General features: G+C 47.7%; 1 protein-coding gene across 1 annotated transcript in view; it reads right to left on the bottom strand.

The window, feature by feature from the left end:
- Positions 1-22,957, bottom strand: part of LOC311141361 (sodium-dependent phosphate transporter 2-like) — a 43,699-nt gene that overhangs the window by 7,523 nt on the left and 13,219 nt on the right. The window contains exons 6-8 of the mRNA XM_084176659.1: positions 22,664-22,906; positions 6,477-7,122; positions 5,966-6,151 (exon numbers count right to left, since the gene is read on the bottom strand). Coding sequence (XP_084032785.1) covers positions 5,966-6,151; positions 6,477-7,122; positions 22,664-22,906 — 1,075 coding nt within the window. The remainder of the gene's footprint in view (positions 1-5,965; positions 6,152-6,476; positions 7,123-22,663; positions 22,907-22,957) is intronic.

Genomic DNA, 22,957 nt, shown 5'->3' with positions numbered 1-22,957 from the left:
ACCAATTGTTTTCTTGGTGACTATGGTCCCAGCTGTCTTGAGATCATTGACAAGATTCTCCCGTGTAGTTCTGGGCTGATTCCTCACCGTTCTCATGATCATTGCAACTCCACGAGGTGAGATCTTGCATGGAGCCCCAGGCCGAGGGAGATTGACAGTTCTTTTGTGTTTCTTCCATTTGCGGATAATCGCACCAACTGTTGTCATCTTCTCACCAAGCTGCTTGGCGATTGTCTTGTAGCCCATTCCAGCCTTGTGTAGGTCTACAATCTTGGCCCTGACATCCTTGGAGAGCTCTTTGGTCTTGGCCATGGTGGAGAGTTTGGAATCTGATTGATTGATTGCTTCTGTGGACAGGTGTCTTTTATACAGGTAACAAGCTGAGATTAGGAGCACTCCCTTTAAGAGTGTGCTCCTAATCTCAGATCGTTACCTGTATAAAAGACACCTGGGAGCCAGAAATCTTTCTGATTGAGAGGGGGTCAAATACTTATTTCCGTCATTAAAATGCAAATCAATTGATAACATTTTTGACATGCGTTTTTCTGGATTTTTTTCGTTGTTATTCTGTCTCTCACTGTTCAAATAAACCTACCATTAAAATTATAGACTGATCATGTCTTTGTCAGTGGGCAAACGTACAAAATCAGCAGGGGATCAAATACTTTTTCCCTCACTGTATGTGCTACAGTGGGGGGGAGGGCTAGGGTTAGGGTTGTATGTGATAGTGTTATACGAAATTGTAATTATTTTGCACTATGGCCTACTTATTGCCTTACCTCCATAACTTACTACATCCGCACACACTGTATATAGATTTTCTGTTGTATTTTTTGACTTCATGTTTTGTTTACTTGTGTGTGAGGGGCACTAGTGCTACCCACTGAGCGGCTCCAAATAGCGTCAAACTACTGAATCACTGATTATTTCCAGTTGATATAACACACACTATGAGGAGACAGGAACATTTATGGTAATGGCCACTAGAGGAAGGAGAGTCTTTAGAGAGTTAGATAACCACAGCTAATTGTCCTTTATCCCCAGAAGAAAAGATGGCCACTGATGGAAGAGAAGGGTGTGAGAACAGGGAAGGAGTGGGGAAAGAGAGGAGAAGGTTGAGAGAACAGAGAGAGAGAGAGAGAGAGAGAGAGAGAGAGAGAGAGAGAGAGAGGGGGGGGGGGCAGTACGAAGAGATACAGGAAAGAGAAAGAGAGGAGACACGGCGAGGGAGCGAATGAGACAGGGGGAGATGGAGGACTAAGGCTTCTGAGCTCTCTGCTCCTTTAGGGAATAACACAAAGGGTTAAATGTGTCTGTCTGTGGGTCAAGGTGAGGTTAACATGAGCTCTGCTGTCCTAGGGCTGCTTCATGTTTCTGGGTTGAAGAGGAAGAGACACTTGTTTACTGTCGACTACAGAGAATCCTGGACCAGATTCTAGTGAGGTGGATGGGGTTCTAAGAAGCAGGATTCTAGTGAGGTGGATAGGATTCTAAGAAGCAGGATTCTAGTGAGGTGGATAGGGTTCTAAGGAGCAGGGTTCTAGTGAGGTGGAAAGGGTTCTAAGAAGCAGGTTCTAGTGAGGTGGATAGGGTTCTAAGAAGCAGGTTCTAGTGAGGTGGATAGGGTTCTAAGAAGCAGGATTCTAGTGAGGTGGATAGGGTTCTAAGAAGCAGGATTCTAGTGAGGGGGATAGGGTTCTAAGAAGCAGGATTCTAGTGAGGGCGATAGGGTTCTAAGAAGAAAGTTCTAGTGAGGGGGATAGGGTTCTAAGAAGCAGGATTCTAGTGAAGGGGATAGGTTTCTAAGAAGCAGGGTTCTAGTGAGGTGGATAGGGTTCTAAGAAGCAGGTTCTAGTGAGGTGGATAGGGTTCTAAGAAGCAGGTTCTAGTGAGGTGATAAGGTTCTAGGAAGCAGGGTTCTAGTGAGGTGGATAGGGTTCTAAGAAGCAGGATTCTAGTGAGGTGGATAGGATTCTAAGAAGCAGGTTCTAGTGAGGTGGATAAGGTTCTAAGAAGCAAGGTTCTAGTGAGGTGGAAAGGGTTCTAGTGAGGGGGGTGGGGTTCTAATAAGCAGGGTTCTAATGAGGGGGAATAGTGCAGTCTCACAGTTCTAAGAAGGGTAGTGTCAGGTTCTAAGAAGCATAACTAGGATATTTCACTCAGTAGGGTTCTATTAAGGAGGGTTTTAGAGTAGAGAAGGGTTCTAGTGAGGATCAAGGAAGACTAGAGTAGAGAAGGGTTCTAGTGAGGATCAAGGAAGACTAGAGTAGAGAAGGGTTCTAGCCTTGTTGAGGAGTAGGTTCTAGTGGTCCTACAGGGGTGTGTGAGTGGTTCCGTTCAGGAGAAAGGGTCATGCAGACTTCATCATGCAGATACAGACAGGCAGGCATGCAACAAGCAGCAGTAAAGTGTAAAGCTGTGAGCCTTTTAGTGTTTTCAACTGTGTGCATGTATACTGAACCAAAAATATAAACGCAACATGTAAAGTGATGGTCCCATGTTTCATAATCTGAAATAAAAGATCCCAGAAATTCTCTCTCAAATTTTGTGCACAAATTTGTTCACATCCCTGTTAGTGAGCATTTCTCCTTTGCCACGACAATCCAGCCACCTGACAGGTGTGGCATATCAAGAAGCTGATTAAACAGCATGATCATTACCCAGGTGCACCTTGTGCTGGGGAAAATAAAAGGTCACACAACACAATGCCACAGATGTCTCAAGTTGAGGGAGCGTGCAATTGGCATGCTGACTGCAGGAATGTCCACCAGATCTGTTGCCAGAGAATTGAATGTCCATTTCTCTACCAGAAGCCGCCCCCAAAATCTTTTTAGAGAATTTGGCAGTACATCCAACCGGCCTCACAACCGCAGACCACATGTAACCACGCCAGCCCAGGACCTCCACATCCGGCTTCTTCACCTGCGGGATCGTCTGAGACCAGTCACCCAGACAGCTGATGAAAGTGTGGGTTTGTACAACAAAATAATTCACGAACAGGTTAACTCATCTGTGTGCTCGTCATCCTCAACAGGGATGCAGTTCGGCAGTTCGGCATCGTAACCGACTTCAGTGGGCAAATGCTCACCTTCGATGGCCACTGGCATGCTGGAGAAGTGTGCTTTTCACGGATGAATCCCGGTTTCAACTGTACCGGGCAGATGGCAGGGTTCAAGTTCAGTATGGCGTTGTGTGGGCGAGCAGTTTGCTGATGTCAACGTTGTGAACAGAGTGCCCTATGGTGGCAATGCAGTTATGGTATGGGCAGGCATAAGTTCCGGACAATGAACACAATTGCATTTTATCGATGGCAATTTGAATGCACAGAGATACCGTGACGAGATCCTGAGGCCCATTGTTGTGCCACTCATCTGCCGCCATCACCTCATGTTTCAGCATGACAATGCACGGCCCCATGTCGCAAGGATATGTACACAATTCCAGGAAGCTGAAAATGCCCCAGTTCTTCCATGGCCTGCATACTCACCAGACATGTCACCCATTGAGCATGTTTGGGATGCTCTGGATTGACGTGTACGACAGCGTGTTGCAGTTCCCGCCATTATCCAGCAACTTCGCACAGCCAGTGAAGAGGAGTGGGACAACATTCCACAGGCTACAATCAACAGTCTGATCAACTCTATGCGAAGGAGATGTGTCGCGCTGCATGAGGCAAATGGTGGTCACACCAGATACTGACTGGTTTTCTGATCCACGCCCCTACTTTTTTTTTTTTGGTACTGTATCTGTGACCAACAGATGCACATCTGTATTCCAGTCATGTGAAATCCATAGATTAGGGCCTAATTAATTTATTTCAATTGACTGATTTCCTTACATGAACAGTAACTCAGTAAAATCTTTGAAAATGTTGCATGATACATTTATATTTTTGTTCAGTGAAAAATATATTAATGAGCATATGAATCTGTGTATGAGTGAGTATATGAATCTGTGGATGAGTGAGTATTTGAATCTGTGGATGAGTGAGTATATGAATCTGTGGATGAGTGAGTATATGAATCTGTGGATGAGTGAGTTTATGAATCTGTGGATGAGTGAGTTTATGAATCTGTGTATGAGTGAGTTTATGAATCTGTGTATGAGTGAGTATATGAATCTGTGGATGAGTGAGTTTATGAATCTGTGGATGAGTGAGTTTATGAATCTGTGTATGAGTGAGTTTATGAATCTGTGTATGAGTGAGTATATGAATCTGTGTATGAGTGAGTTTATGAATCTATGTATGAGTGAGTTTATAAATCTGTGGATGAGTGAGTATATGAATCTGTGGATGAGTGAGTATATGAATCTGTGGATGAGTGAGTATATGAATCTGTGTATGAGTGAGTTTATGAATCTGTGTATGAGTGAGTTTATGAATTTGTGTATGAGTGAGTTTATGAATCTGTGTATGAGTGAGTATATGAATCTGTGTATGAGTGAGTTTATGAATCTGTGGACATGATGCAAGTGTGTGTATTTGTTTACTTACAGTGGCTTGTGAAAGTATTCACCCCCCTTGGCATTTTTCCTATTTTGCTGCATTATAACCTGGAATTAAAATTGATTTTTTGGGGGTTTGTATCATTTGATTTACACAACATGCCTACCACTTTGAAGACGCAAAATATTTTTTCTTGTGAAACAAACAAGAAATAAGACAAAAAAACAGACAACTTGAGCGTGCATAACGATTCCTGCTGGAAGGTAAACCTCCATCCCAGTCTCAAATCTCAGGTTTCCCTCAAGAATTTTCCTGTATGTAGCGCCATCCATCATTCCTTCAATTCTGACCAGTTTCCCAGTCCCTGCCGATGAAAAACATCACCACAGCATGATGCTGCCACCACCATGCTTCACTGTGAGGATGGTGTTCTCGGGGTGATGAGAGGTGTTGGGTTTGCGCCAGACATAGCATTTTCCTTGATGGCCAAAAAGCTCAATTTTATTCTCATCTGACCAGAGTACCTTCTTCCATATGTTTGGGGAGTCTCCCACATGCCTTTTGGCGAACACCAAACGTGTTTGCTTATTTTTTTTTCTTTAAGCAACGGCTTTTTTTCTGTCCACTCTTCCGTAAAGCCCAGCTCTGTGGAGTGTACGGCTTAAAGTGGTCCTTCAGGGTTATCTTTGGTGTGTTTGTTGCCTCTCTGATTAATGCCTTCCTTGCCTGGTCTGTGAGTTTTGGTGGGCAGACCTCTCTTGGCAGGTTTGTTGTGGTGCCATATTCTTTCCATTTTTTAATAATGGATTTAATGGTGCTCCGTGGGATGTTCAAAGTTTCGGATATGTTTTTATAACCCAACCCTGATCTGTACTTCTCCACAACTTTGTCCCTGACCTGTTTGGAGAGCTCCTTGGTCTTCATGGTGCTGCTTGCTTGGTGGTGCCCCTTGCTTAGTGGTGTTGCAGACTCTGGGGCCTTTCAGAACAGGTGTATATATACTGAGATCATGTGACAGATCATGTGACACTTAGATTCCACACAGGTGGACTTTATTTAACTAATTATGTGACTTCTGAAGGTAATTGGTTGCACCAAATCTTATTTAGGGGCTTCATAGCAAAGGGGATGAATACATATGCACTCACCACTTTTCCGTTATTTATTTTTTTTGAATTTTTTGAAACAAGTTATTTTTTTCATTTCACTTCACCAATTTGGACTATTTTGTGTATGTCCATTAAATGAAATCCAAATAAAAATCCATTTAAAGTACAGGTTGTAATGCAACAAAATAGGAAAAACGCCAAGGGGGATGAATACTTTTGCAAGACACTGCATCTGTGATTATCTGTGATTTATCTGTGATTATCTGTGGTGTAATTAGTAGTTGTGTTATGTTGAACTGTATTTTAATGCTGTGTACGTGTATCCAAATGCATGGGACCCTCCCTCCCTCCCACCCAACCAGCCACATGCAGCCACCCACCCACCCCCTCCCTCCCTCCCTCCTCTCACCTGGAGGGGGTGATGGGGGTGAGGTCCTTGCCCATGGTCTGGATCACCCGGCGCCCCCACACCCAGAGGCCGCAGCAGATGCCCACGCCCCCGTAGAACAGCAGCCAGATGGGGGTGGCAGCGTCCTGCATCACCCCGCCTTGGTCATAGATCATCCACAGCGCCACCAACGGGCCGATGGCATTACTGCAGGGGGGAGAAGATGTTGAAAGACAGATTTATGAATAACTCATTATAACATCGTTTTGTGGATAACATGATATGGTAGTTATGTTATGATGAATGGTAGTTAGTGCAGTGGGAGAGGGAAGTCAGTGTCAGGCAGTTTCCTTTCTGTTTGAGAGGGAAGTCAGTGTCAGGCAGTTTCCTTTCTGTTTGACACTAGTTTTATGGGTTATATGGCATATGAGGTGAACGTTAGCAAAGGTTAACGTATTTCTGGAATACCTGGGAACTCTGGGTAAAGTTTCAGGAATTTAGCAACCCTACTCAGCCGAGGAGCGGCACCCACCTGACGTCGTTGCCTCCGTGAGCGAAGGATCCGAAGCACGCGGTGAGGATCTGCAGGAAGTGGAAGAGCAGGTAGACGGTCGGCTTGTCCTTCTCCCCCTCGTCCTCTTCCGCCGAGTCATCCAGCGGGACGGGAGCCCCTGGCGCCGCTGCCTCCTCGCCCCCCCCCAGGTCAGACGCCAGCTTCATCTCCACGCCGCCCTCCTCCGCCTCGATCTCGGCCTCCGCCACGGCGTTACAGTACGACGAGTAGCTATCGTAACGGACCCTCTTCTTGGCGTAGGACACGCTCCCTGACCTCTCCCCCTCCCCCACCAGCTTCTCGCTGTCCTCCCGGGCCTCCCGGGACTCGGAGCGGAGCGGCGGCTGGACCGGCACGCCACAGATGGCAGCCGTGTAGCAGGTGTAGCTGTTGTTGCGGCGCAGCAGGCGGTAGTTGTTGTCTGGCGTGGGGGCGGAGCGGTCGTCCTCCAGCCGTCCCAGGTGGATCTTGTGGAGCAGGTCTTTGTAGAGACCGGAGTCCTTGTGGACCGTGTGGTACACCTGGCCGTCGCTACGCATGTGTTCCCCACCGAATGTGAAGCTTCCATTGGACGGTGGGGACTTGGACATGGACAGGGTGCCGTTGGTCATGGAGTGGGTCCGCCCTGAGGTGGAGAGGAGGGGGGGTGAGCTATACAACACTTACTTATATTATACTATATATTACATAGAAATACTATACTAATACTACAATATCATATACACTGAGTGTACAAAACATTAAGCACACCTGCTCTTTCCATGAAAAACTGACCAGGTGAATCCAGGTGAAAGCTATGATCCCTTATTGATGTCACCTGTTAAATTCCCTTCAATAAGTGTAGATGAAGGGGAGGAGACAGGTTAAAGAAGGATTTTTGAGCCTTGAGACAATTGAGACATGGATTGTGTATGTGTGCAATTCAGAGGGTGAATGGGCAAGACAAAAAATGTAAGTGCCTTTGAACGGGGTATGGTAGTAGGTGCCAGGCGCACCGGTTTGTGTCAAGAACTGCAACACTGCTGGGTTTTTCCACGCTCAACCGTTTCCCGTGTGTATCAAGAACGGTCCACCACCCAAAAGGACATCCAGCCAACTTGACACGACTGTGGGAAGCATCGGAGTCAACGCGGACCAGAATCCCTGTGGATCACTTGACACCTTGTAGAGTCCATGTCCCGACAAATTGAGGCTGTTCTGAGGGCCAAAGGGGGGGGGGGGGGGGGGGGGGGGGGGGGGGGTGCAACTCAATATTAGGAAGGTGATCCTAATGTTTGGTATACTCAGTGTATATGTACGGAGTGGGTCCACCCTGGGGAGGGGAGGGAGGAGCGCTATACAGAACTAAGGACATAAGAGATACTCTACCATACCATAGCAAAACTATAAGAAATACTATAAGAAATACTATAATATACTAAATACTATACATGAATCTATACAAATACTATACTATAAAATATAGGTTTAGCAAAGGTGGTTCAACAGTTAACTATTCGCATGATGAGCAGCCGTTTATGCGACCTTAAGACTTCCTAGGCTTTAGCTCAGCGGGCTAACCCCATACAGAAAAGTCATTTATGGCCACGTATCAAAGAACGTGACATATATTTTTTATATATGATAATATATTTAAAACCCATATATTAAATGTGACATATACACTATATACACAAAAGTATGTAGACACCCCTTCAGATTAGTGGATTAGGCTATTTTCAGCCCCACCCGTTGCTGACAGGTGTATAAAATCGACCACACAGCCGTGCAATCTCCATAGACAAACATTGGCAGTAGAATGGCCTTACTGAAGAGCTCAGTGACTTTCAACGTGGCACCGTCATAGGATGCCACCTTTCCAACAAGTCAGTTCGTCAAATTTATGCCCTGCTAGATCTGCCCTGGTCAACTGTAAGTGCTGTTATTGTGAAGTGGAAATCTCTAGGAGCAACAACGGCTCAGCCAACAACACCTATCATACTACTATGGCTGACCCTGTAAAACAACACCTATCATACTACTATGGCTGACCCTGTAAAACAACACCTATCATACTACTATGGCTGACCCTGTAAAACAACACCTATCATACTATTTACTATGGCTGACCCTGTAAAACAACACCTATCATACTACTATGGCTGACCCTGTAAAACAACACCTATCATACTACTATGGCTGACCCTGTAAAACAACACCTATCATACTACTATGGCTGACCCTGTAAAACAACACCTATCATACTACTATGGCTGACCCTGTAAAACAACACCTATCATACTACTATGGCTGACCCTGTAAAACAACACCTATCATACTACTATGGCTGACCCTGTAAAACAACACCTATCATACTATTTACTATGGCTGACCCTGTAAAACAACACCTATCATACTATTTACTATGGCTGACCCTGTAAAACAACACCTATCATACTATTTACTATGGCTGACCCTGTAAAACAACACCTATCATACTATGTACTATGGCTGACCCTGTAAAACAACACCTATCATACTACTATGGCTGACCCTGTAAAACAACACCTATCATACTACTATGGCTGACCCTGTAAAACAACACCTATCATACTACTATGGCTGACCCTGTAAAACAACACCTATCATACTACTATGGCTGACCCTGTAAAACAACACCTATCATACTACTATGGCTGACCCTGTAAAACAACACCTATCATACTACTATGGCTGACCCTGTAAAACAACACCTATCATACTACTATGGCTGACCCTGTAAAACAACACCTATCATACTACTATGGCTGACCCTGTAAAACAACACCTATCATACTACTATGGCTGACCCTGTAAAACAACACCTATCATACTACTATGGCTGACCCTGTAAAACAACACCTATCATACTACTATGGCTGACCCTGTAAAACAACACCTATCATACTACTATGGCTGACCCTGTAAAACAACACCTATCATACTACTATGGCTGACCCTGTAAAACAACACCTATCATACTACTATGGCTGACCCTGTAAAACAACACCTATCATACTACTATGGCTGACCCTGTAAAACAACACCTATCATACTACTATGGCTGACCCTGTAAAACAACACCTATCATACTACTATGGCTGACCCTGTAAAACAACACCTATCATACTACTATGGCTGACCCTGTAAAACAACACCTATCATACTACTATGGCTGACCCTGTAAAACAACACCTATCCGTAAGGCTAGCGTGCAGGCATGAGAATGCATTGTTTTCTCCGTTGTTTTGTCTGCCTCGCTCAATTAGAACACGTCTCTATTTTAGCAATTTATTGCTGTCATTATTCGAGCTCATTTGATTTGGAAAAATGTGTTTGACACTGTTCAGGTGTTTGACACGGTTCATGCGTTTGACAATTTGACACAGTTCATGTGTTTTAACAGTTCATGTGTTTGACAGTTCATGTGTTTGACAGTTCATGTGTTTTAACAGTTCATGTGTTTGACAGTTCATGTGTTTTAACAGTTCATGTGTTTGACAGTTCATGTGTTTGACAGTTCATGTGTTTTAACAGTTCATGTGTTTGACAGTTCATGTGTTTGACAGTTCATGTGTTTGACAGTTTGACGAATTCTCTCTCTCACTCATCCAGTCTATAACTTCAGATTGACCCCCTGGTCTATAATTAGTAGATCCAGTAGACATACAGATCTGGACTCTCTCAACTATTGGCAAATATTTATTTGATTCATGCTTTATTCTACATTCAACACTTCTCTTGCAGGAGATCCCTCTGCTGTCCTTCTCTCCTCAGCGCAGTCTGCTGACCCTCGCTGAGGCCCGGGAGGAAGTCTGCCAGCAGAAGAAGGAGCAAAGTTCATCGCCATGCAACGCTCTACTGACCTAGGTAGATTATGCTTTATTTAGCAACAGACTGACTGACTGACTGGCTGGCAGTCAGAGACACACTCACATTTGTCTTGACCTTATATTGAGAGCACTCACACAGATACCGCTTCCCCTCTCATTAATCTCCTGTGTAAACCCTGGCTGCCAGGTGGTCACCCATCTACTTCATAGTCACTTCCTGTCGTCGCTTCCTGTCACATGCGGAACGAGGGAGAGCTCGGTTTGTTTTGAAAGTCCATTGGAAAAGTAGCTAGCTACCGTTTGAGTTTGTATCCCGTGACGCGGTTAGCATCAGTTAGCATCAGTTACTGGGACCGCTACTATCTGTCCAGGGATCCTGCCGACCAAGGGGGACCGCTACTATCTGTCCAGGGATCCTGCCGACCAAGGGGGACCGCTACTATCTGTCCAGGGATCCTGCCGACCAAGGGGGACCGCTACTATCTGTCCAGGGATCCTGCCGACCAAGGGGGACCGCTACTATCTGTCCAGGGATCCTGCCGACCAAGGGGGGACCGCTACTATCTGTCCAGGGATCCTGCCGACCAAGGGGGACCGCTACTATCTGTCCAGGGATCCTGCCGACCAAGGGGGACTGCTACTATCTGTCCAGGGATCCTGCCGACCAAGGGGGACCGCTACTATCTGTCCAGGGATCCTGCCGACCAAGGGGGGACCGCTACTATCTGTCCAGGGATCCTGCCGACCAAGGGGGGACCGCTACTATCTGTCCAGGGATCCTGCCGACCAAGGGGGGACCGCTACTATCTGTCCAGGGATCCTGCCGACCAAGGGGGGACCGCTACTATCTGTCCAGGGATCCTGCCGACCAAGGGGGACCGCTACTATCTGTCCAGGGATCCTGCCGACCAAGGGGGACCGCTACTATCTGTCCAGGGATCCTGCCGACCAAGGGGGACCGCTACTATCTGTCCAGGGATCCTGCCGACCAAGGGGGACCGCTACTATCTGTCCAGGGATCCTGCCGACCAAGGGGGACCGCTACTATCTGTCCAGGGATCCTGCCGACCAAGGGGGACCGCTACTATCTGTCCAGGGATCCTGCCGACCAAGGGGGGACCGCTACTATCTGTCCAGGGATCCTGCCGACCAAGGGGGGACCGCTACTATCTGTCCAGGGATCCTGCCGACCAAGGGGGACCGCTACTATCTGTCCAGGGATCCTGCCGACCAAGGGGGACCGCTACTATCTGTCCAGGGATCCTGCCGACCAAGGGGGACCGCTACTATCTGTCCAGGGATCCTGCCGACCAAGGGGGACCGCTACTATCTGTCCAGGGATCCTGCCGACCAAGGGGGACCGCTACTATCTGTCCAGGGATCCTGCCGACCAAGGGGGACCGCTACTATCTGTCCAGGGATCCTGCCGACCAAGGGGGGACCGCTACTATCTGTCCAGGGATCCTGCCGACCAAGGGGGGACCGCTACTATCTGTCCAGGGATCCTGCCGACCAAGGGGGACCGCTACTATCTGTCCAGGGATCCTGCCGACCAAGGGGGACCGCTACTATCTGTCCAGGGATCCTGCCGACCAAGGGGGACCGCTACTATCTGTCCAGGGATCCTGCCGACCAAGGGGGACCGCTACTATCTGTCCAGGGATCCTGCCGACCAAGGGGGGACCGCTACTATCTGTCCAGGGATCCTGCCGACCAAGGGGGACCGCTACTATCTGTCCAGGGATCCTGCCGACCAAGGGGGACCGCTACTATCTGTCGAGGGATCCTGCCGACCAAGGGGGACCGCTACTATCTGTCCAGGGATCCTGCCGACCAAGGGGGACCGCTACTATCTGTCCAGGGATCCTGCCGACCAAGGGGGACCGCTACTATCTGTCCAGGGATCCTGCCGACCAAGGGGGGACCGCTACTATCTGTCCAGGGATCCTGCCGACCAAGGGGGGACCGCTACTATCTGTCCAGGGATCCTGCCGACCAAGGGGGACCGCTACTATCTGTCCAGGGATCCTGCCGACCAAGGGGGACCGCTACTATCTGTCCAGGGATCCTGCCGACCAAGGGGGACCGCTACTATCTGTCCAGGGATCCTGCCGACCAAGGGGGACCGCTACTATCTGTCCAGGGATCCTGCCGACCAAGGGGGACCGCTACTATCTGTCCAGGGATCCTGCCGACCAAGGGGGACCGCTACTATCTGTCCAGGGATCCTGCCGACCAAGGGGGACCGCTACTATCTGTCCAGGGATCCTGCCGACCAAGGGGGACCGCTACTATCTGTCCAGGGATCCTGCCGACCAAGGGGGACCGCTACTATCTGTCCAGGGATCCTGCCGACCAAGGGGGACCGCTACTATCTGTCCAGGGATCCTGCCGACCAAGGGGGACCGCTACTATCTGTCCAGGGATCCTGCCGACCAAGGGGGACCGCTACTATCTGTCCAGGGATCCTGCCGACCAAGGGGGACCGCTACTATCTGTCCAGGGATCCTGCCGACCAAGGGGGACCGCTACTATCTGTCCAGGGATCCTGCCGACCAAGGGGGACCGCTACTATCTGTCCAGGGATCCTGCCGACCAAGGGGGACCGCTACTATCTGTCCAGGGATCCTGCCGACCAAGGGGGACCGCTACTATCTGTCCAGGGATCCTGCCGACCAAGGGGGACCGCTACTATCTGTCCAGGGATCCTGCCGACCAAGGGGGACCGCTACTATCTGTCCAGGGATCCTGCCGACCAAGGGGGACCGCTACTATCTGTCCAGGGATCCTGCCGACCAAGGGGGACCGCTACTATCTGTCCAGGGATCCTGCCGACCAAGGGGGACCGCTACTATCTGTCCAGGGATCCTGCCGACCAAGGGGGACCGCTACTATCTGTCCAGGGATCCTGCCGACCAAGGGGGACCGCTACTATCTGTCCAGGGATCCTGCCGACCAAGGGGGACCGCTACTATCTGTCCAGGGATCCTGCCGACCAAGGGGGACCGCTACTATCTGTCCAGGGATCCTGCCGACCAAGGGGGACCGCTACTATCTGTCCAGGGATCCTGCCGACCAAGGGGGACCGCTACTATCTGTCCAGGGATCCTGCCGACCAAGGGGGACCGCTACTATCTGTCCAGGGATCCTGCCGACCAAGGGGGACCGCTACTATCTGTCCAGGGATCCTGCCGACCAAGGGGGACCGCTACTATCTGTCCAGGGATCCTGCCGACCAAGGGGGACCGCTACTATCTGTCCAGGGATCCTGCCGACCAAGGGGGACCGCTACTATCTGTCCAGGGATCCTGCCGACCAAGGGGGACGGCTACTATCTGTCCAGGGATCCTGCCGACCAAGGGGGACCGCTACTATCTGTCCAGGGATCCTGCCGACCAAGGGGGACCGCTACTATCTGTCCAGGGATCCTGCCGACCAAGGGGGACCGCTACTATCTGTCCAGGGATCCTGCCGACCAAGGGGGACCGCTACTATCTGTCCAGGGATCCTGCCGACCAAGGGGGACCGCTACTATCTGTCCAGGGATCCTGCCGACCAAGGGGGACCGCTACTATCTGTCCAGGGATCCTGCCGACCAAGGGGGACCGCTACTATCTGTCCAGGGATCCTGCCGACCAAGGGTCCGAGGAGCTGCTTGGCGTGGCAGCTAGCCTAGGTCCTAGCTAGCTGAGGTTTTCTTGAGGGTGTGAACGCAGCAAGCGATACGGTTAGCCATTGTGGCTGGGACCGCGGATTATCACGGGTTTCTGGCTGTCTAGACCCTTGCTGTTTGTTGTCGTCAAACTTCCCTGCGACCTGCCCTATCTGGAACTGTGAGGAGTAAATCTACATTGTTACCATGACAGAGACCAAAGCTAACAGGAGTACCACTGAGGACAGTGGTGTCTCTCTATCACAGGTGAAGGATCTTTTAAAAGAACAAAAAGAGTTCTACAAGCAGTTGTTACAACAACAACAAAATAGCTTGAAGTGTTTTGTCCAAATACTGGAGGAGTCAACTAATAAAAGAGTGGAAAACCTGACCAGAGTGTTTCAGGACCTGAAGAACAGTTTGCAGTTCTCCCAGGGTCAGCTCGATGAGATTAAACAGGAGAACGGCAATATGACAATCTGTAAGTCATTGAGCGAGGAAATCAGTTCTGTACGTTAATCCTATTTCTGATAATCTGATTTCTCCGTCATTGTTATCTCAAGGCGGAACAACATGGTTGTGGACGGAATTGCAGAATCTCCACGAGACCTGGACGGAGTCTGAGGACAAAGTGAGGGAAATAATCTTGTAGAAACTGAAGATGGAGCACAGGAAGATTGAGGTGGAGCGCGCCAACAGGACTGGAAAACTCACCACTGGCCCAGGTCATAGGCCCAGGCCGATAGTGGTCAAGTTCCTGAGGTTCAAGGACAAGGTAGCTGTTCTGGAAAGAGCCAATAACTTGAGAGTAACGTACAGTGCCTTCGGAAAGTATTCAGACCCCTTGACTTTCTCCACATTTTGGTAGGATACAGCCTTATTCTAGAATTGATTAATTGTTTTTTTCCCCCTCATCAATCTACACACAATAACCCATAATAACAAAGCAAAAACAGGTTTTTAGAAATTGTTGCCAATTTATTAAAAGTAAAACACTGAAATATTACATTTACATAAGTATTCAGACCCTTTACTCAGTACTTTGTTGAAGCACCTTTGGCAGCAATTACAGCCTCGAGTCTTCTTGGGTATGACACTACAAGCTTGGCACACCTGTATTTGGGGAGTTTCTCCCGTTCTTCTCTGCAGATCCTCTCAAGCTCTGTCATGTTCGATGGGGAGAGTCACTGCACAGCTATTTTCAGGTCTCTCCAGCGATGTTAGATCGGGTTCAAGTTCGGGCTCTGTCTGGGCCACTCATGGACATTCAGAGACTTGTCCCAAAGCCACTCCTGCATTGTCTTGGCTGTGTGCTTAGGGTTGTTGTCCTGTTGGGAGGTGAACCTTCGCCCCAGTCTGAGGTCCTGAATGCTCTGGAGCAGGTTTTCATAAAGGATCTCTCTGTAATTCTTGAGGGAAACCTGTTTCAGTTCCAGAGATTTGAGACTGGGACGGAGGTTTACCTTCCAGCAGGACAATGACCCTAAGCATACTGCTAAAGCAACACTTGAGTGGTTTAAGGGGAAACATTTAAATGTCTTGGAATGGCCTAGTCAAAGCCCAGACCTCAATCCAATTGAGAATCTGTGGTATGACTTAAAGAATGCTGTACACCAGTGGAACCCATCCAACTTGAAGGAGCTGGAGCAGTTTTGCCTTGAAGAACGGTCAAAAATCCCAGTGGCTAGATGTGCCAAGCTTATAGAGACATACCCCAAGAGACTTGCAGCTGTAATTGTGGCTCTACAAAGTATTGTCTTGGGGGGGGGGGGGGGGGGTGAATATTTCCCACCGTAAAGCATGAAGGAGGTGGTGTGATGGTGTGGGGTTGCTTTTCTGGTGACACTGTGATTTATTTAGAATTCAAGGCACACTTAACCAGCATGGCTACCACAGCATTCTGCAGTGATACGGCATCCCATCTGGTTTGGGCTTAGTGGGACTATAATCTGTTTTTCAACAGGACAATGACCCAACACACCTCCAGGCTGTGTAAGGGCTATTTGACCAAGAAGGAGAGTGATGGAGTGCTGCATCAAATGACCTGCCCTCCACAATCCCCCGACCTCAACCAAATTGAGATGGTTTGGGATGAGTCGGAAGGCAGAGTGAAGGAAAAGCAGCCAACAAGTGCTCAGTATAGCATTAATTGTCCTAAAGGTTACACAGTTATTCTTGTCCTAAAAAGGCACTGGTGTTACAATTTTAGTTGTGTGCAACTAGGTTTCCGTGAATATGGTTTCCAACATAAGATTGACAGAACTTCACTGAAGAGCAAGTACATTTCTGTATTGTAGTGATATTTACAGAATATATTATTGGCCATATGACTTACATCTGCCGCCTATAGGGCTACCTGAAATGGCACAACTGCCAGACTACGGCAGTTCCTGTTTACTGAGGGGGGGGGACACTTCAACCATAGGAAGACCGGTTCGTGACAGGCCACCTTTTGAGTTCGGATCATGAGTTCTGAGCATTACAATGGACCAGACGACACATTATCAAAAAAATATAATTTTATTACAAGTTTCTCTAAGTTACAAGATTAAAACCACAGGCACTTTGTTTGTTAGCCAGTACTAACAGTCATTAATCAATAATACCCGGATGGTAATCTCTCTCTAGTCCAACGGGTTGTACCAACGTTCCGGATATGGTAATCTCTCTCTAGACCAACGGGTTGTACCAACGTTCCGGATATGGTAATCTCTCTCTAGACCAACGGGTTGTACCAACGTTCCGGATATGGTAATCTCTCTCTAGTCCAACGGGTTGTACCAACGTTCCGGATATGGTAATCTCTCTCTAGTCCAACGGGTTGTACCAACGTTCCGGATATGGTAATCTCTCTCTAGTCCAACGGGTTGTACCAACGTTCCGGATATGGTAATCTCTCTCTAGACCAACGGGTTGTACCAACGTTCCGGATATGGTAATCTCTCTCTAGACCAACGGGTTGTACCAACGTTCCGGATATGGTAATCTCTCTCTAGACCAACGGGTTGTACCAACGTTCCGGATATGGTAATCTCTCTCTAGTCCAACGTTCCGGATATGGTAATCTCTCTCTAGTCCAACGGGTTGTACCAACGTTCCGGATATGGTAATCTCTCTCTAGTCCAACGGGTTGTACCAACGTTCCGGATTACACGTCTGTACGTAAAGAACGCCAGTTTGGCATAGCGGAAAGGGAGGAGTTGGGACATCCACTTGTTGCCGCGGTGCACCGGTCTATGGCCTGTGATGTGAACGGGCAAAATTGGTGAGGGAGGAGCGCCCTTCTCAAATCGAACAGTAATCTGTGCCGCTCGGCCATGTTGTCAACAAGGAGCATGGTGCATCATTCAATAAAATGTATGTTAACATTTTCAAACTAGTTTTCATTGGGAAGGCAGAAAGTGTTTATCAAAAGCAAATCACTTTTGCATGTAAAAACACAGAATCCTACTCCTGCTTAATTTCGCCTAGGCTACATCACTTTTGTTTTGAGCCGACATTGCCACGGGCTTTGAATGGGGCACCTGGCTCACGCCCGGGAGGCGGTTCCAAAATGAATGCAATCACATTTCACCCGGGGCAAACTCCGACAATCCTGAATGCAAGGCAAACTATGTTAGGACGGACGCCACTAGGAGCTAGCTCCAACCAGAGCTCCACAGCTCAGGCATCTGCAGTTTGGACCAACGGCACGGACAGCCTCTTGCTCCCTGCACTGCCCTAACAGAGGTGCTCAACCCCAAATACAGGTGGACAAAGGTTACAAAGAGGCGGAGGGGTGTGAACTGCAAAGGAGAGAGAAACAGTAGTTAAGTAGGATGCTCCAATCATAGGAGGACGGTGGTTAAACTGTTCAGACAATTAAACACTGTTGGTTGGAGTGGAGGCGCAGTAGTTGGAGTTTCGAGTCCTGTAGGACGGTTGTGGTAGGAAGGAAGGTTTGTGGTTTCTAGCAGGGAGATACAAGCACATCAATTAGGATACACATCATACAAAAAGCACATCAATTAGGATACACATCATGATAAAGTAGGGGCAAATGACATATGTAGGGAGAGTGCCAGAACTGGGCTAAACTGTATAATAGCATAGTGGGGATGAGGAGGATCCTAACTTAGCACTTGAATGTCTTGCAGATTCTGGAAGACAGGAAAACATGGCTTGCCTTAAAATAGTCTTGTCCATAGTTGTCATTTTAATGCGCTAATATTTTCTGGGGTAAATTAAACTTTCAGGCAACTTTCAGCCATTTTGGTGCCACAACAGCCCTTTCCTTTCCATGAGGCAACTTTCAGCCATTTTGGTGCCACAACATCCCCTTTCCTTTCCATGAGGCAACTTTCAGCCATTTTGGTGCCACAACATCCCCTTTCCTTTCCATGAGGCAACTTTCAGCCATTTTGGTGCCACAACATCCCTTTCCTTTCCATGAGAGAGCATCCTCACCTGGCTGACAGGGGACGGTTTCAGCAGGATCTAACAGACAGGGGAAGATCTGTGTCACGAGAATTTCTATCTCTAATTCAACCTAAGCTTGAATCATTACCAGGGGTTGTAAGGCTCTGGTTTTAATCATAAATGATTCAAGGTCCACAACCAGCAAGAATGATCTGTATTTTTATTCATGGAGAGCTCTGGCGCCAAAAAACATACATACAGCCTTTATACCCCTTGACACACAAAGGCACTTTGCTCCGCCCACCTTTAGGAGGCTTTTTTTAAACCCGTTTTCTCAGTCCCCTTCACCCTGGAATGTTTAGTCCCGCCCCCTCTGTTAGTGGGTTGACACTACATTATAACTCTTAACACCGTTCACACATTTATACTGTATTTGGGGTGAAATCCTTTAGTCATTATTCTTAAAATACAAATTAATCTAACAATCTGCTAGAGCACCCAGAGGAGCTGCTGGTCAGGTGACCCACTCCCTTCCCATAGCCCTGGTCAGGTGACCCACTCCCTTCCCATAGCCTTGGTCAGGTGACCCACTCCCTTCCCATAGCCTTGGTCAGGTGACCCACTCCCTTCCCATAGCCTTGGTCAGGTGACCCACTCCCTTCCCATAGCCTTGGTCAGGTGACCCACTCCCTTCCCATAGCCTTGGTCAGGTGACCCACTCCCTTCCCATAGCCTTGGTCAGGTGACCCACTCCCTTCCCATAGCCTTGGTCAGGTGACCCACTCCCTTCCCATAGCCTTGGTCAGGTGACCCACTCCCTTCCCATAGCCTTGGTCAGGTGACCCACTCCCTTCCCATAGCCTTGGTCAGGTGACCCACTCCCTTCCCATAGCCTTGGTCAGGTGACCCACTCTCTTCCCATAGCCTGCTGAGGGTTGGGAAAACAAAATAGATTAGTTGAAAGGCACGCTGTCAGGTCAGGATTAGATGAATCCTAAACTAAAATAATTCATTCCAAAAATAACTTCTGTAAACTTCTAATCCGTCAACAGGTCACTGGTGCTGTCCCATGAGGGAATATATAATCATTCACTATTGTAAGTCAACCGACCATGATAACATTTAATTTCAAAAAGTAATATCAACGCCTCAAGAAGAATGTGCCCCTAATTGAGGTGGGTGGAAGCAAAAGGGGAGTGTGACTGTGACCCACCGGGAAGCAGGGCCGGAGTGAAGCTCTTCATTCGTCTGGCTAGACCAAGAGGTTAATGTGGTACGGTCCAGCTGAGGCCACTGTGGAGGAGACGGGAGACCACGTGGCACCTAGGGTGTAGACAGGGAGAGATTTATGGGAAGGAAAGGGAGAGGGGGGGGGTATCTGTGAGTAGAGCGCTGTCAATATAAGGTCAAGTCAAATGTGAGTGTGTGTGTCTCTGCCTGCATAACTGCCAGTCAGGCAGTCAGTCAGGCAGTCAGTCAGTCAGCCAGCCAGTCAGGCAGTCAGTCAGTCAGGCAGGCAGGCAGTCAGGCAGTCAGTCAGGCAGTCAGTCAGGCAGGCAGGCAGGCAGTCAGTCAGTCAGTCAGGCAGTCAGTCAGGCAGGCAGGCAGTCAGTCAGGCAGGCAGTCAGTCAGGCAGTCAGTCGCTACTCAAAGCATAATCTACCTAGGTCAGTAGAGCGTTGCATGGCGATGAACTTTGCTCCTTCTTCTGCTGGCAGACTTCCTCCCGGGCCTCAGCGAGGGTCAGCAGACTGCAGGGGGATCTGATAGGTGCTCACCTCTCCTGCAATATAATAAGTGTTGAATGTAGAATAAAGCATCTCTCATGGTGATTGGATGTCAATATAAATCCTTGCTAAAAAGAGATGCTGTTGCCTGGCTACGCCCAGATCTGTACAGTATGTCCACTCACCCACATCTACTAATCAATCTGAAGTTATAGACAGGATGAGAGAGCTCCACTCTGTCCATATAATACTAGTGTTCATTATGAGTATTCCAATTCTTAGTCTAGATTGTTCTCTTGGGTCAAAGTGGACCCTGTACATTAATGAAATACGATTAGTACTGTATATCCATATGTACATATACTAGCTAGCTAGCACTGTAGTAGTACCCTAATATAGGATACATGTATTAGCTGTTATAGATGAACTTCATGACGATGAGCTCCTCCTACATGTGCTCCAGTATTAAAGTTGACCTCCAGTGGCCACCACAACTCCTCCAGCCACATCCGGAACATCAAGACAGACAGACAGACACCCACCCACACAGGCAAAATAGAGAAATGCTCAGCAAATATTGTTATTTATAGGTTGCACCTCCCAATTGTTATAAACGTTCTCAAGCCGCATAGTGCCCAAAAGTTGTGATAGATGGAGGACAACGACTGTTTCGTATAAATAACACTATAGTTGCCTGGAAATATAACGACATCGCTAAAGTGGGCAAATGTTTAGTAGGAAACAACTTTGCCATCATTATCATGTCGTCAAATGGATGGCAATGTTGTCATTGGCTAGCAAAGTTAATAAAAAAATAGCTAGCGATGCTAATGTTACCTAGCTAAAATCCGATGGTCTCCCCTCCATCTTAGCTAGCTAGCTAACGTTATACTGCATCTAAAGTCAAGCTGGCTACATCAAAATGATGACAAATGGCTTTTCCTACTAATTATTCTCCTCCTTTTGCAATGTATTTTGTATTTCCAAGCCACTGTAATGAAATTTTGATGAAATCAGCGCTCATTGACAATGCAATGAGTAGAATGCTCGGTCAGACAGACATGCTTCTCGGTTCTTGAGAATAGCCATAGCTAACTACCATAGTGATCATTTATTTATATAGCTTGCTAGCTAGCTATTTGGCTGTGCTAGAAATGATATAATCACGCTACGTAATTGTTTCAATGCACCTTCTAAATGTGAAATTACAAGACAAAAAGAAAGGGACACTTACCTAAACTGTTCCTCTGTGTCCTCTTGGTTGTGAAGGTAGTAGGGTAGCTAGCTAATGTCCTTTCCCATAGGGTGTACACTACACGACTTTCAAAATCCTAAACATCGCTGAGCCTCTCACCAACGACACACTACAAGATTGTTCACTTGGTCGTGAGGATTGTCGATACCACGCCGTCTCGCCAAAAACAATGTGATGTGATTAGACTGTTAACATAACTAGAACGAGCTTTGGCTCAAAGCAGCATTCAAACGTCTTCAGTCAGAAATTCACGCTTGCCATACAGAGTTGAAATATCTAGCCAACATTTTGAATTGAATAACGTTGCTTGTGAACTTTTAGACCTGTACCGATTTGACGCTTCGGTTAAAGGCAAGTACAAACGCATACTTGCCTGCACAGAGCCCTGACCTCAACCCCATCTAACACCTTTGGGATGAATTGGAACAAACAACTGTGAGCCAGGCCTCATCGCCCAACATCAGTGCCAGACCTCACTTATGCTCTTGTGGCTGAATGGATCAAGTTCCCGCAGCAATGTTCCAACATCTAGTGGAAAGCCTTCCCAGAAGAGTGGAGGCTGTTATAGCAGCAAAGGAGGGGGGGGGGGGCAACTCCATATTAATGCCCATGATCTTGGAATGAGATGTTCGACAAGCAGGTGTCCACATACCTTTGGTCATGTAGTGTATCTCAGTATTTGAATTATTTATTTTATACAGTTATTTTTCACTCATCTTTATCAAGGGTGTCAATAATTTCAAACCCAACTGTATGTACTTATATGTAATTATGTGTGGATACATATATAACCATATATGGACATATAAAACATAGAAGTAATATATGTACAGGTAACTGCCAAAATAAAGGAAAGCCTTTAGTAAATGAGGGATACAAAATATTTTGAAAGCAGGCGCTTTCACACAGATGTGGTTCCTGAGTTAATTAAGCGATATATTTTTTAAATAAAATGCCCAGTTGTGTGTGTGTGTCAGTCACAGTCACCAGATCTCAACTCAATTGAACACTGATGGGAGATTTCTGGAGCTGCGCCTGAGACAATGTTTTTCACCACCATCAACAAAAACACCAAATTATGGAATGGCTCATGAAAAGAATGGTGTAGCATCCCTCCAATAGAGTTCCAGACACTTGGAGAATCTATACCAAGGCACATTGAAGCTGCTCTGGCAGCTCGTGGTGGACCAACGGCCCAATTAGGACGCTTTATGTTGGCGTTTCCTTTTATTCTGGCAGTTACCTGTACACGACCATTTATCACGTCTCCATATGGGACTGACCATAGACGCGTCCGTTGGGCAGAACAGTGCCTCCATTCGCCAGGCTGTTGAGCTCTCCGGTGGCCTCTCCTCTCCGTGACTCCCCTCCGCTACCACCTGTTAACGGCAGCACGGCGTCGTCCGTCCCCTTGGCGCCCGGTAGCTCCTTGAACACGGGAAGCTCCTCCTCTTCCTCCTCGGGAATCTGATCTAAGGACTCGTCTGAGATCCTGGACAGGGCAGCTCGCTCCTTCTTTATTCTACCTGACCGGGGGACGGTGACAATACTGTTACACAAACATACACACATACAGT

This window comes from Coregonus lavaretus, assembly GCF_964263955.1.
Source record: "Coregonus lavaretus genome assembly, chromosome: 14".
In the NCBI taxonomy this organism is placed as follows: domain Eukaryota; kingdom Metazoa; phylum Chordata; class Actinopteri; order Salmoniformes; family Salmonidae; genus Coregonus; species Coregonus lavaretus.
The sequence above is the reverse complement of the archived record's forward strand: the minus strand, read 5'-3'. Positions and strand labels throughout refer to the sequence as shown.